The 14143-nt window shown below is 43.3% G+C and overlaps 1 protein-coding gene across 1 annotated transcript; it reads right to left on the reverse strand.

Moving 5' to 3' along the window:
• Nucleotides 1-3267: 3267 nt before the first annotated feature.
• Nucleotides 3268-11344, reverse strand: LYPD8 (LY6/PLAUR domain containing 8). The gene is made up of 5 exons (XM_014477295.2): nt 11234-11344; nt 10749-10868; nt 8844-9005; nt 7147-7278; nt 3268-4150 (listed from the first exon to the last, which is right to left on the reverse strand). The coding sequence occupies exons 1-5, from the start codon at nt 11298-11300 to the stop codon at nt 3918-3920; spliced, it is 714 nt and encodes a 237-aa protein (XP_014332781.1). The 5' UTR covers nt 11301-11344; the 3' UTR covers nt 3268-3917.
• Between the last annotated feature and the right edge of the window lie 2799 nt (nt 11345-14143).

The raw sequence follows: 14143 nt of genomic DNA on the forward strand, positions 1-14143 counted from the left end.
ACACACACACAAATCCTACAATATATGAATAAAGCTAATTCTAAATAAAATTACCTGGACAAATTTGTAAATTGTAAAGAGCTATAAAACTCAGTGATTCATGATTTGTCCAACTGTACAATGTAAATACAGAATTCTGTGGAGCTCCTCAGACATAGGGCTTATCCCAGAGCTCTGGCAGGGACTAAGGAGGAATTGGCAGCAAAGGGCTTTATCCAGGTGGGAAGTCCTAAACCCAGCCTAGAAGACAGGAATGCAGAGCTAACTATGCATAGCCAAGGAAAGGAATGTAGACATTGAACAGGAGTGGTGCTTTGCCCTTTTCTCTACTCTGGGTGAGGAGGCAAGAGGCAGCAGTGCAAATAGAAGTGCATAGAATGGTATCAATTACTCTCAGTTATAGCAACATGTAAGAGTGCTTGCCCTGGGCAGGTCCCTAATACTTCTCTGTTTAAACTCCCTCCCTTAAATATCATATGACATCCCTATATGTGGAATCTAAAAAGAAATGATACAAATGAACTTACTATAAAAATGAACTTACTTATTTAAAAAAGGAGACTCACAGACAAGAGAACACACTTACAGTTGCCAGGGGAAAGGATGGAGGGAAGGGATAGTTAGGGGAGTTGGGGATAGACATGTAATACGCTGTTCTGTTTAAAATAGATAACCAATGGAGACCTACTGGATAACACGTGGAACTCTGCCCAATGTTGTGTGGCAGCCTGGATGGGAGGGGAGTTGGGGAGGCAGAATGGATACAGGTATATATATGGCTGAGGCCCTTTGCTGTTCACCTGAAACTATCACAACACTGTTAATCAGCTTTATTCCAATACAAAGTAAGATGTTTAAAAAGTAAATAAACTCCCTCCCTGTACTGTCTTCCTGTTCTTTCTACCTGCACCCTACAATCTGAGAGAGCTTCCTAGTATGAAAACCCAATCCTATTCCTACTTCTGTACTTACCTCTGCCATGGCCCTCTTCAGCCCTCCATCTAAAGCCTGAGTCCTTCCACCATGTGGAACCTCCCAGAATCTAGCCCTGCTCACCCGCCATCTGCCTTCCCAAACCTCAGGACCCTGATTCCCATTCCTGTGTGACTCTTTGCTATTCCCCTAAAGTACTGCTTCTTCCTCGAATCAAGCCTGAGTGAGGAACTTCCAGGAGATTCTAAGAGCATGTCAGCTCTGGTGGTGCCCTTGGCGGCTGGAGTCACCAGCCACATGAAAATGAAGATGTAAGCAAGCTGTGCTGTGGCCTGTGCAGTCATGGTGACAGTAACTATGGAGATCTGGGGAGGAAATGGAAAGGGAGGGGGGATCCTGAGACACAGAAGCAGCTATAACCTCAGTGAGGTCAGCATGGTCTGAAGGCAGTGGGCCAGGGCTGTGCCTTCCACATCACTCTTTCTGGTAGTCCTCTCTCTCCCTAGAGCATGGAGGGAGCTACTTTCAAACTGGAGTCATTTGCTGATGACTAGTATTTGCTTCTTGCCAGGGAGCTACATTGGCAGCTCTTACAACCCCATTCATTAGTCATAGTGATAACACTATCCCTTTAGTACAAGTGGGAAACTGAGGCCTGGAAAGATGACATATGTTGCCCAAGTTTCTAGGCTGGAATTTGAAGCTATGCCTCTGATGCTAGAGGTCATGCCAAGGCTCTTCTGTTCATGGAATTTTCCAGGAAAGAATACTGGAGTGGGTTGCCATGCCCTCCCCCAGGGGATCTTCCCAACCCAGGGATCAGAGCTGCATCGCCTGTGTCTCCTGCATTGCAGGTGGATTCTTTGCCTCAGAGCCACTGGGGAAGCCCACTACCAAGCCATACTGGCTCTAAACCTGATACCTTGATCCTGCAAGCTGCATTTAAATAAACTACTTCTTCACAAGCCATGTAATTGAGGCCTGACCCCTGGGGCAGGCTGCATAATCCTCCAGACTCTCTTCTTGTCAATAAGCTGGATGCAGAACACTTAACCAAGATCCCAAGAATCCCAGAAAATGGGAGAACCAAACTGTAGGATAGAAAGAGTCTGGCCACTTCCTCACTCTTAGAGGGGAGCTGCCTAGTCAGGAACATCTGTATGAGTTTAAATAACTTAGAAATGAACTTTTCTTGTATTAAACCCCTAAGTTTTTTGGTTTTGTTTTGTTTTTGTTTTTTACTGATATCCATTTGTTACAACAGCATGGTTTTACAATTTGTTATTAATTGCAAAGGACAAAAACGATAACTTTATGTTGAAGAAACCTGGCTGATGTCACCTTAAAAAAGCAATCAAGATTAGCATCACCAGTTGATATGACGTCAACATCATGTAACTTCTGGGACTTCCTTGGTGGTACAATAGCTAAGACTCCATGCTCCCAGTGCAGGGGGTGCTGAGTTTGATCCCTGGTCAGGAACTAGATCCCACATGCTGCAACTGAGAGTTTGTATGCCACAACTAAAGAATCCACATGTCACAGTGAAGATTGAAGATCATATGTGTTGCAGCTAAGACCCAGTGCAAGCAAATAAATAATGTTTTTTAACTATGTAGCTCCTGATAAGATGCACTGGAGTTCTATACCCATGTCCCATTTCATGCAAGGGTATGAGACATACCATTTCTGTGGGGTACTTGCCAAAAAACATGGCTTCAATTTTATCATGAGAAAACTTCAAACAACCTCAAATTTCTAAAAAAATAATTGGTCAGTGAAATAAAGACTCCAAAACTGTAACAGAGTATGGGAGACTGAGGAGACATAAACAACTAAATCCTGTACCAGAGAAAGGACATTAGTGAAAAGTGGCAAAAGTCAGATGAGGTCTATTAGTTAACAGTATTGTTTCAATGCTCATTTCCCGATTTCAGTAATTGTACTGTGGTTATCTAAGATGTGAACATAAGAGGAAGGTGGGTGAGGGGGTACTAGAACTCTGAACTGTTTTTGAAACTTTGAGAAATCTAAAATTACTTCAAAATTAAAAAAAAAAAAAAAAACAAATAAGTAAATAAGAATGAATGTGGTGATGAGTTCCCACCAGACGGCCCTTCTGGGGGCTTTGGTCTTAATCATCATTGGCAAGCCTGGACAATAAAGACCCAAACTGGTTTATACCTTTATAAGTTTTTATTACAGAAAACCCCATTCTTCCAAGTCCAGCTCAAAGCGCCCCCTGCCTGCCCCAGTTTTTTTTTTTTTTTTTTTTTACTAAATCTAGGCTTCTGTACATATTGGATCAAATGGTTTTCTTGCTCCTCAGGTATCTGCTATGGAGTCGAGGACTCTGCCACTGATTGTAGGCTCTCCGAGAGGAGGGGCTGGGACTCTGTAGCCGTGTTCCATTCCGTGACACCTGGTCAGCAAGGTACTGACAGCGTTATGCCCCTGCCTGGGAGGCTAGGCAGGGGAATTGCCAGCCTTCAGCAACCACTGTGCACCCACTTTGGGTCTCATGGTGACAGGGCTCTAGACAATGTCACTGTGATCTCTGACTACAGCCAATACAACTGCTGGCATCAACACAGCGCATTATGGCTGGGACACTCCCTGAGTGTGAGGATGGGGAGAGTGGCATGTCAGTCCCCAAAAATGCAGGATTGCAGGCAAAAGATGCCAGCACAGCAGAAGGGTCTGCTTCTCAGAAGCAAACTGGGCAGGGATTAGGGCGGTCCTGGGAGCCCACACACAAAGGTGCAAAGATTTCAAAGGCAAGGAGCTGGGAAGTGATGGTGGACAGTGGCTTGAAGGAAGCCTGGCCCAGAACATATCAGGACAGATTTGATCAGAGAGTGAACCAATGCTTTAATAATAAAGAATAACGTGGCTATCACAGGACATTGCCTGGATGGCTATGACTGCTACTGCTACTCACTGAGCATTTAAACAGGGGAGGGGAGTGTTTGAGGATGCAGATCTCAGAGCAGCAGGCTTAGCAGGATGATGCTGGCTAGGGCCAAGGGTGTGAAGGAGGCTTGAGAGCCAGCGTTAGTGGTCATGGCCTGCGTAGGGGGAATGGTGGTTGAGGAGTTGTCTTCACACTCAAACTTTCGGAAAGTGACTCCTCTGAACGTCTGATTTTCAGCACCCAGGAACTTACAGGTGGAGATGCTGACATTGGAGCAACCTTTCAGCACGAGCGTTTTCGTCTCTGTGAATGCAAACGAGACAGTAAGGACTTTACAGTCCCTTCACCCTCCCTCCCCAAGTGACCTGCAAGAGCTGAAACAGGTCTGTTCCTGAAACAGGAGCTTGGAGAAAGGAGCCCAGGATCAAGAACAATGACTGAAGGGTAATGGTAATGGCAGAGTGACCATGGAGGTGAGGGTCTAGATCCCTTCCTTGACCCAGTCCCAGAGGAAACTGAGGCTCCTGAAGTTGGATGTGAGCCTGAGCTGGACCTAAGACTCAAATCTTCAGTTTTTTCCTGAGTTGCTGGCAAGGGGTGAAATGCAGGAACAGGTTCAGACCCTCCATAAATCCTCTGTTCTCAATCCAAGAAGAAGTCAGCACTTCAGACTGCTCCTAGCCTCCACTCCTCTAGGCTCTGCTTTCCATCCCCATTCCTCTCTGGACCTGAGTTCTCTCTACCTGAGTTTTCCTTGAGAAGAGGAAAAACAGTCAGAGGGGATACGAAGAGACTACCACGTCTTTGCTCCTAATCTGTGTTATGATGTGTTGAACTCTATTTTAAGGTAAGGTCCTAGGAAAAGACCAAGGAATTTGCAAAGAAGATGTGATTGTGATTTCAGCTACCTTTTATGGAGTACCAATTATGTGCCAGTATTGCTCTATAGTAGTGTATGTGTATTATTCAGTCGTTAAATCATGTCCAACACTTTGTGATTGCTTTGAAGGCTGCAAGCCAAATTGTCCTGAAGGACAGGCAGTTCACAGAGGAGGAAGGGGCTGGAGGAAGTGACTGGCTATTTGTTAGAGTCAGGGCTACAATTTGAGTTCAAGGCTGACTCCATCCTTGCTCTGAGAAGGAAGGAGAAACTTCCAAATACCAGTAAAGAAAGAAATTCATTGCTGTTTTAGATCAAATATCAGTGTTGAAGGTTGAATTAGAGTCTGTGAGGAAGATATGTTGCTTGGCACATGTCTGCAGTATTTTTTTAAGTGACCTTGGGCAAAAACAAAAACAAAATCCTACATTTATGATGACTTTGATCTGTCTGGCTTTCAGATTAAGTCAAGGCCTGGGACTTTGCAGACACCTTCAAATAAGGTAAGCAGAAACAGCAAGTCCTTCTTATGCCATTGCTGCCTTCAGGCAAAGCTTTAGAATTAGACATCAGAGCTGTGTAGACATCAAGACCCTTAAATGCATATTATTACCTGACATAAATCACTCTGAAAAGGCTACAAACTATACGATTTCAACCATATATATTCTGATAAAGGCAAAACTATAGAAAGAGTAAAGAAAAATCAGAGGTTGCCAGGGGTTAGGGTTAGATAGAGCACAGAGGATTTTCAGGTCAGTGACACTACTGTGCACGATACTATGACAGTAGATACATGTCATCATACATTTGTCAAAAGCCATATAATATGCAGCACAAACAGTGACCCTAATGGACTCTAAATGATAGCGATGTGTCAGTGTAGGCTCATGGATGATAACAATGTACCTTTTTGGTAGATGATGTTGATAGTGGGGAAGGCTATATATGTGTAGGGGAAAAAATTGTAGAAAAAATATATCTTCCTCTCAATTTTCCTATGAATCTAAAACTTCTCTAAAAAATTAAGTCTATCTTTTTTTTTTTAAGTAAAAAGAAGTTCAGGAGAAGTATGAAGTTTGGCCCCACTAAGAAATCTGCAATTACAATTATGCATCAATTTCCAAAACCATAACTGCCATTTAACAAAAGTTGAAATCAAATTGTACTTGGATATTGGTGCTCTTTAAACTCTTATTATTGTAAGGCATACTGTGGCAGAGACTGACTGACTGTTCATTTTAGTTTTATGCCTCTTCCTTTCCTGCTGTGTCACCACTGGATTAAATTTCCACCTTCCAGGGCAGTCTGAGTCCCAGACAACAGAAGGTGGAAGGGAGTGAGGAACTCGCTTCTAGGCATTGCCTGTAATAACCTTCCTGCCTTCCTCCACTCCCCCTCTTACCCCACCTGCTGGTGAGATGCAAAGAATACAGAAAAGAGCTGCCAAGTCCTGAGTGAGTAGGGGCTGGAGCCTCAAGATGAAAAGTATCCAGGGCCCTGGACTCTGCAATGAACTGCTCCATGAGCAAGAAATAAACTATATTGCATTGAGCCATAGGACATGGAAGTTGCCCTTTAACAGTAATTAACTAACACTAATAGTGTTATATCAGTAATATTAGCATTAGTAATTGGCTAATAGTAATAGTTAATAAATGTATTATTATTTAAATAATCATGCATAACATTTGTCTGAATATTTAAAGAATAATATTTATTAGTTTTATATTGTATGATGGTTCATTTGTATCTCATAACAGTTACTATCAAATTACTCCTGTAGAAAAGAACAGTTGGTTGGATTTTTTTTAGAGAAATCATCATTATTGTTCATTTTCAAATATTCAGTGACTTTTTTAAGTAGGAAACACTGTGTTGATTTACACCATGACCAAGGGGAATAGATCATAGCTAAAATGTAAAATAGCTTTTTAATTTCAATGTTGTTTTTCTTCTTTTTCCAATTGGTTGGGTATTAAAGCCCAATTTGAGTCTCCCTTCTAGGCAACTCTGGTTTTCAGAAGCCAACACCTCTCAGTGACAGGTAGAGAAGGGAAGTTACATATGAAAAGTAATAAAAGTCAAACCCACCCACACCTACAGAACAGCTCAACCTAGTAAAGAAATAAATGCCAGGAGTGACATGATGCCCTTAAATGAGCCTGGTTTGATTACAAGTCATAAAGAGAATAGAATTCAAAATATGGACAGCCCAGGAGGAATGACACTGGACTGAGGAGCCAAAAATAGCAAGCAACTCAAGTCTACATTAACAGCCTCACTGTCTCAAAGGTACCCTGGCCAAATGTATTTCCTCATCCTATCTCCACCAGGCCTTTTTTGTGAATCCAGAATTTATGATCCAAGGTGTAACCTGTGTTTTAAATTCAAGTCCCATAAAAAGGAATTCACATACCATTTGTAAATTCTGCAATTATACTGACACATCTTTCTCCATAACATTTCCGGGTTTCATTACAGGAAGTTTCATTATTTCCATAACACGCAGGGCACTCCATGTTTCTGGACCCCGCTTGATGTGGAGAAGCTGGGTAGAGTAAGAATCATTAACTCAGAACAATGTTATCACAAAGATCATGGTATTGCCTGGAGTGGAAGGGGAAATGCAGACAAAGATGCTAGCCAGAGAGACCTCTCAGGGTCTCTCTGCATGCTCAGGAATCTCCGATCCTGCCATAAAAATACCAGTCATCCTGTTCCCATGTCTCACCAAAGTATTTGCAGCACTTAACCTCATAGATCTGCCCATACAGACCATCCACTCTTCAAGAACTGTGGTTGATGAGTGTGTTGGGATGAGAAGGGAAAGGTAAGATTTTGAGCTAAAACTAACATTAGCCAGCTATTCTGGATTTAGCCAACAAGTGTGTGACTATTACTAAATCTTGCTCTGAACAAATGAAATCAAGTAATTATTTATCATCGTGACTTTGATTTTTTTAAAAATTATATGAGACCCAGCTCTGCTATTAATGAACCATGCTCTATGACTATGGCCACATTTTCTCCTCTTCAAAACAAAGGTTTTGATCTAAGCCAGTGGTTCTCAAATGACGGTCCAGGAACTCCTGGGGATCCCTGAGATCCTTCCAGGGAGTCCACTAGGTCAAAATTATTTTCATGATGATACTAAGATGTTCTTTGCCTCTTTGTCTTTCCTTCAGGGAAATACAATGGAGTTTTCCAGTGGCAACATGACATGTGAGATTGAAACAGAATAAATGAACAAGCAAATCTGAGAACCAGCTGTATTCTATTAAACCAGAAATTAAAGTGCTTTGAAAAAACATGAAACAATGCCATTCTTTCCACTAAATATATTTTGTTTTGGAAAATAATTATTTCTATTCTAATAACATAAAAATGTTATTAATGTTAACATGTAATGGGTTTTATTATTTTTTAGTAATGGCAACCCACTCCAGTACTCTTGCCTGGAAAATCCCATGGACAGAGGAGCCTGGTGGGCTGCAGTCCATGGGGTCGCTAAGAGTTGGATACGACTGAGCGTCTTCACTTTCACTTTTCACTTTCATGCTTTGGAGAAGGAAATGGCAACCCACTCCAGTGTTCTTGCCTGGAGAATCCCAGGGACGGGGGAGCCTGGTGGGCTGCCGTCTATGGGGTCGCACAGAGTCGGACACGACTGAAGCGACTTAGCAGCAGCAGCAGCAGCAGTAACTAACAAATATTTTTAAAATTTCTTAGCCTTATTTTTAATACAGTAAATATTGATAGATATAGTCCACAGAAACAGAAATTATTTGGGGTCCCTCCATAATTTTCAAGACTTAGCATCTGGAAAGAGGATGTGAGGCCGCAAAATTTGAAAGCTACTAATTAGCAGCGACTGCCCTCCCACACAGGTTGAAGAGCTGTGATTTCTGTCTTTACTGAGAAACGGAAAGCATAATGTTAGTGCTGGTTTTCTTCATTTGTTTCTCAAGTAATTGTTGTATGTCAGCTGTTAATGTTACCCAACTATGCACTGAAGTGCCTAGGCTTAATGTATCCATCTAAGCTTGACAATCACAAGTCGTGAAAGAAGGGATGGATATGGGAGGACAGAGGGAAGATTTGGCCAGCACCCACCGGTGGTATTACTGGTTTGATTGCATGGCTCTCCTAGGCAACACTGGCTTTCAAAGTGGAAGGTTTCATTTTCAGATACATAGACCGTGAAAGACTCAACCGTGGTGTTACTGCAGTTCTCTTCAGAGCAGGCATGATCCTCATACCATGTGGTGTGTTCTCCTACACAAAGGCAAACACAGACTATCAGTCCTGGGTACAAAGCATTCAGGGAGCAACTGCTTTAGGCAAGGACAGAAAATACACTCTCAGCTCAGTGCAATTTAGGGGACACTGAAGAGAGTTTCCTGCAAAAAGAAAAAATCCTTCCCCAAAAAGTAGTTTCTGGCTTCAACGGGAGATCTTGCAGCTTAAAGTGCAGGTGAAAGGCTGATGGGTGAAGTGGATGGTTCACACTGACACCCCCAAAGCCAATGATCAGTCTTAACATCTCTAAATATAGCCAAGCAGATGTGGTGGGTCTATATACAACATGATATTGAACCTGAAACTAGCAAAGCTTATAGACCAAAGCTGTGCAATATGGTGGTCATTTATAAAGCTCTATGTGGTCAGTTACAAATCACTTCCTTATATTTCAAGAGATCAATACCTGAATGTACATATAAGACAGCATTGATATACACATTAACATCACTGAAAAAAACTTCTACTGAACAGCATGAGTACAGTTTACAGGAAATACCAGGACGAGCGGAACAAGTGAAATGACATCACAGAGAAGCAATCAAGCAAAGCCAGAATATGAGACAGCTACAGGACAAATGCCCCTATTTCTCCAACCATTCAATGGAATTGAGCAAAAAAAGAAAAGATCTTACTAAACAAACTAGGCACGATAGACCTAACAGCAAAATGTAATTTTGTTTGGGTCCAAATTCCAATGCATCAATTATATTTCAATATCTTTGAAATATAGTGAACATTTTTAAGGTCACCTTAATTTTAAAATTTAAAAGTATAGCTAATTTTCTTAGGTGTGATCCTTGTATGGTAGTTATGTAAAAAGCAGGGGAGAGTTCTTACCAGAGATGAACAATGAAGTGTTTATAAGGGAAATAATATGTTATCTAAATTTCTTTAAAATACTATGGGGAGTAAATTAGGAGTTAAGGATTAAAATATACATGTCACTATATATAAAATAAATCACCAACAAGGACCTACTGAATAGCCCAGGGAACCATACTCAATAACTTGTAATAACCTATAATGGAAAAGAATCCATTTTCCTAAAATGGAAAAGAATTTGTGTGTGTGTGTGTGTGTGTGTATGAGACTCACTTTGCTGTACACCTGAAACTAACACAGTATTGTAAATCAAATATATTTCAGTAAAAATTTAAAGAATAAAAATGCTATGGGAAAAAAATAGCAAAATGTTAATTGTTGACACAGGACCACAGTTCACTATACTCCTCTTCCTGCTTTTGTGTATGTTTGAAATGGTCATAATAAAAAGTTAAAAATAAATCAAAATGCTCTGAGAGAGCTGTAACAATCATACAAGCAAAATACCCTGGAAGGAAGTCAGAGTGAAAGTATGTTGAATCTGAAACAGGAAGGAACACTGAGAAGAAGGAAAGGGGAGCAGAAAATGGAAAAGTGAAAGCACCTAGAGAGAGTTGACTGCTTATACTTTAGCTAAGAGCTGTCCCTGCTTCTCATGTCCATTAGGATGGGCCTACAATGAGGTTTCAGCCAGAGGAAGCAATTCCAAGGAGCCACAGGGGCTTGTCCGCTTGCTTGGCTGGACACTTGCATGTTGCTTCTCCTGGGAGGTGCCTTCATGACTCCCTCTCTCCGTGCACAGCCCAGCCTTAGCCTTCCTTTTCCTGGCCAACCCCTCCAGCACCTGCCCTGTGCAAGTTCCAGAAATGAGAATGATCAGTGCCTGAGGCTCACCATGATAAAAGTTGGTTGAGAAACTTGTACAGCTGGTGGTGGCATTTGAGGGACACTCCGTGGCATTTTTTGCAACACAGCTGTCTTTCAATGAATTACACTGTATACAGCGCAGTGTATCTGGGGAGACAAAATATTTGGCATCGTCAACATTCAGGAGACACTAATAGAGTTTGCTTTGGAAAAAGCACCACACTTACCTCACGTTAAAAGAATAGTCAAGATAGCATCCCTTCCCTCTGGGGTCCCCCAAACTTTAAGCTGTGAGATGTCTACCATTCTCCGGTTGGAAGACCCAACCTTGACCCACAGCACAGAGTGGTATCACAGGGTGCAGTGTGCAAGAAGGGGTCTCACAGTCTTCACTGCCCACATCTTGACAAGAGGTCACTTGAGGGGATTCCAGAGCACCAAGACTGACAAGAGTCTGGTGAGATGAAAAATGGGGTCTTCATTCCAAAAGGGAGCAACGTGGTTTCCCTCACCTACAGCTGCAACCGTGAGCACGACGACGATACCAGCAAAGAGGAAGCTCTTCATGGTTCTGGACATATGCCTCCTGAAGACGAGAACTGTGGCTGCAGAGCCTCAAGCCTGAAGAGAGAGGCACAAAGAAGACAGTCCGGGGATTCAGAAGATTGCTAGAGCGTGATATCCCCTAGGGTTGCAATCACACTTCAACAAACCTAGCCCAACCTTGTGACGGAAGGAATCAACATCGTCAACTGGAAGCACAGAGCCACGATACAGATTCAAACCTGCCTTTAGACCCACAAGAATCTGAGTTTTCCCTTTGCCTACAAAGGTATCTACATACACAGGTACGAAAGCCTGGGGCATTTCCTACAGAGCCACTACAGATACAAAATGGGCAGGCAGATGATTGCCAGCTCCACTGAGGATGGGCGTCCAAGAAGAAAGCTGGACTGTGCTCTCCCAGAGCACAGTGTCCATCCTCTAGTTGGAATCTTGCCACTTTCACATAATGCCGTTAGGGGCTCTGTCTCTGCCATCACCACTCCAATAAGCAGATACCTACTGAGCACTTACTCTGTTCTGAACATTTACTTGCATTGATTCATGTAATTCCTCCATCTCTGTAGGCAGGTACTATTATTAGGATCACCTTTACTTCAAAGGGGGGAATTAAGCCCCTGAGAAGTTAGGTAAGCACTCAAAGTCGAGGTCACACTCCGGAGAGGAATAAAAGCTGGATTTGGCCCAGATCCCTAATCCTCACTCCACACTGCCTCCAACAGACATGACTCCCAAAGCCCCAGACCCAAAGGTCCCAGCGCACCTCTGACAGGTCCGTCATCAACCTCTCTGAACCTGTAAGTTGTCTAATAGTAAGGTTTAGCTGTATTTATTAAGATCCTGAGAGCTGGAGACTAGAAAATGTAAACTACTATATATAGGATGGATAAACAGACAGTTCCTACTGTACAGCACAAGGGACTATATTCAATATCTTGTGATAATCCATAATGTAAAAGAATATTTTTTAAAAAAGAATGCCTATATGTGTAAAACTGAGTCACTTTGCCCTACAGCAGATTAGCACAACATTGTATATCAGCTATACTTTAAATTAAATAAATAAATATCCTGAATCAGAGCTCCTAAAATTTAAATTTGCCCATGTATCAAAGCAGCATGAAAGGGAACTGTCTGGCTCTGCACTGAGTCCTTCTTTATCATTAGCTCATTTATCCTGTGAACAGGAGGCAGGAGCCACATGTGGCCACTTACATTTGGATTCATCGAAGGAATAAAAAAGAAACATTATTTCTCAGACTGGCCATATTGCAGTGCCCAGTGGCCACCTGTGGCTGGTGGCTGCTGTACTGGCCAGTACAGGTATGAAACAAGCCCCAGGGCACAGTGCTGCTATAAAGATTTTTGCCTACTCCCCAGCTGAAAAACCTGCAGAAGGAGGGATAATGAAAATTGCCCAAACTCATTCAGCTTGTAAGACCAAAAGTGGGACTCCATTCGGGGTCCTTCCAGGTCCAAAATCGAGTTGTACCATGAAAACTGCCACTTATTAAAGAGCAGCAAACCTTCTACTGGGCGCTGCAACCCACCGCCTGCATCCCACTTCACCAACCACACATACATGTACCCCCCCAACATACACACACACACGCACAACACTATGATCACCTAGTTAACTTATTAGGGGTCAGTGAAAAGAAAGAGAAACTAGTCACAGTCAGGGAAGACAGATGGCCCATCAATTATCTAATGGCCCCAATATTTAGAGATCCAAGGAGAAAAAGTACGTTTGGTTTGGAGGCTGTGGCAGATGTTCTATGCATTGTCCCCTACATCCTCCCCTGCCGTCACCGCTCCAGGCACAGAACCCCAGTGCAGAGAGGTTCAGGGACTGGGCTTCCTAGGAAGGGCATCTCAAGCCTTGTGGGTGTAAAGGAAGAGGAGCTAGGGTGAAAAATGAGAAAGAGGCCACAGAAGCCACATCAATTAAGTGCACAAATCACCTCAGCCCAGGTACCGACCTGATGATTAGCCTCATTTTCAGAGGGACATAATGGAGGCCCAGAGTGGTCAGGACTCTGCCCAGGAACACACAGCAGAGAGGCAGAGACTGAAGGTGGTGAGACCAAGGGGCCAGCAAGCTGGGGGCCAGGGCAGAGGGCCCCATAGGGAAAATGAGAGCAAGCGCATCTGTATACCCCTTTGCAAAGTCCTTCCCCCTCATTTTATCATTGGACATTTTCAGCAGTCTGAGAGGGTCCTATCACAATCGCTCTCGTGTTACACAGAGGAGCACAAGCTCACAGAAACTGCGAGAAGGACACCACGAACACACGGAGCAAAGTCCAGTACCTCTTGACTCCAGCCTTCCCCTCCTGGGCACTGCTGAAGCAGCGAGAACCAAGAGAACGCCCTGGACCCCAGACAGCTCTGAACACCTTTCCCCTGCTCTCAGCTGCTCCCAGGCTGGGCCCCGCTTCAAAGCTCAGCCCCACTCCTTTACCTTCTCTGTCTGGCCCAGAGACTGCCCTGCAGAAGGTGGATCCCAGCAGAAGGCTGGAGAAGGTGTGTGAGGGGCCTTATATAGCAGGTGGCTGCACAATCAGAAAGCACAACCGCCTACAGGGAGGGGCTTCTGGGCCAGACTGGGCCCTGCCCAACTGCAGAGCCATACACGGCTTAACCCTTGGCAGCTATGATGCTGGTCAAGTCTCTGAAGCCTCCAGGAATTGAGAAAAACTTTGGTCAGGGCCTGCCTTTGGCAAAAGATACAAAGGAGCCAGATATGTCCCTGGCATTGTCTCATGTGGGCCACCACCCACCAGATGGATTCCATGACCAGTAGATGGATCACAAGTATCACCTTATCCTGACCTCGCAAAGCAGTCACCTTGATT

The sequence above is a fragment of the Bos mutus genome, chromosome 7, assembly GCF_027580195.1.
Source record: "Bos mutus isolate GX-2022 chromosome 7, NWIPB_WYAK_1.1, whole genome shotgun sequence".
Lineage (NCBI taxonomy): Eukaryota > Metazoa > Chordata > Mammalia > Artiodactyla > Bovidae > Bos > Bos mutus.

Coding starts and splice junctions, on each gene's coding strand:
- LYPD8 (XM_014477295.2), bottom strand. CDS start 11,300: ATGTCCAGAACCATGAAGAGCTTCCTCTTTGCTGGTATCGTCGTCGTG. Junction 10,869..11,233: donor GCTCACGGTTGCAGCTGTAG/GTGAGGGAAACC, acceptor TTGTCTCCCCAG/ATACACTGCGCTGTATACAG. Junction 4,151..7,146: donor AATTGCAGAATTTACAAATG/GTATGTGAATTC, acceptor TTGCATTCACAG/AGACGAAAACGCTCGTGCTG.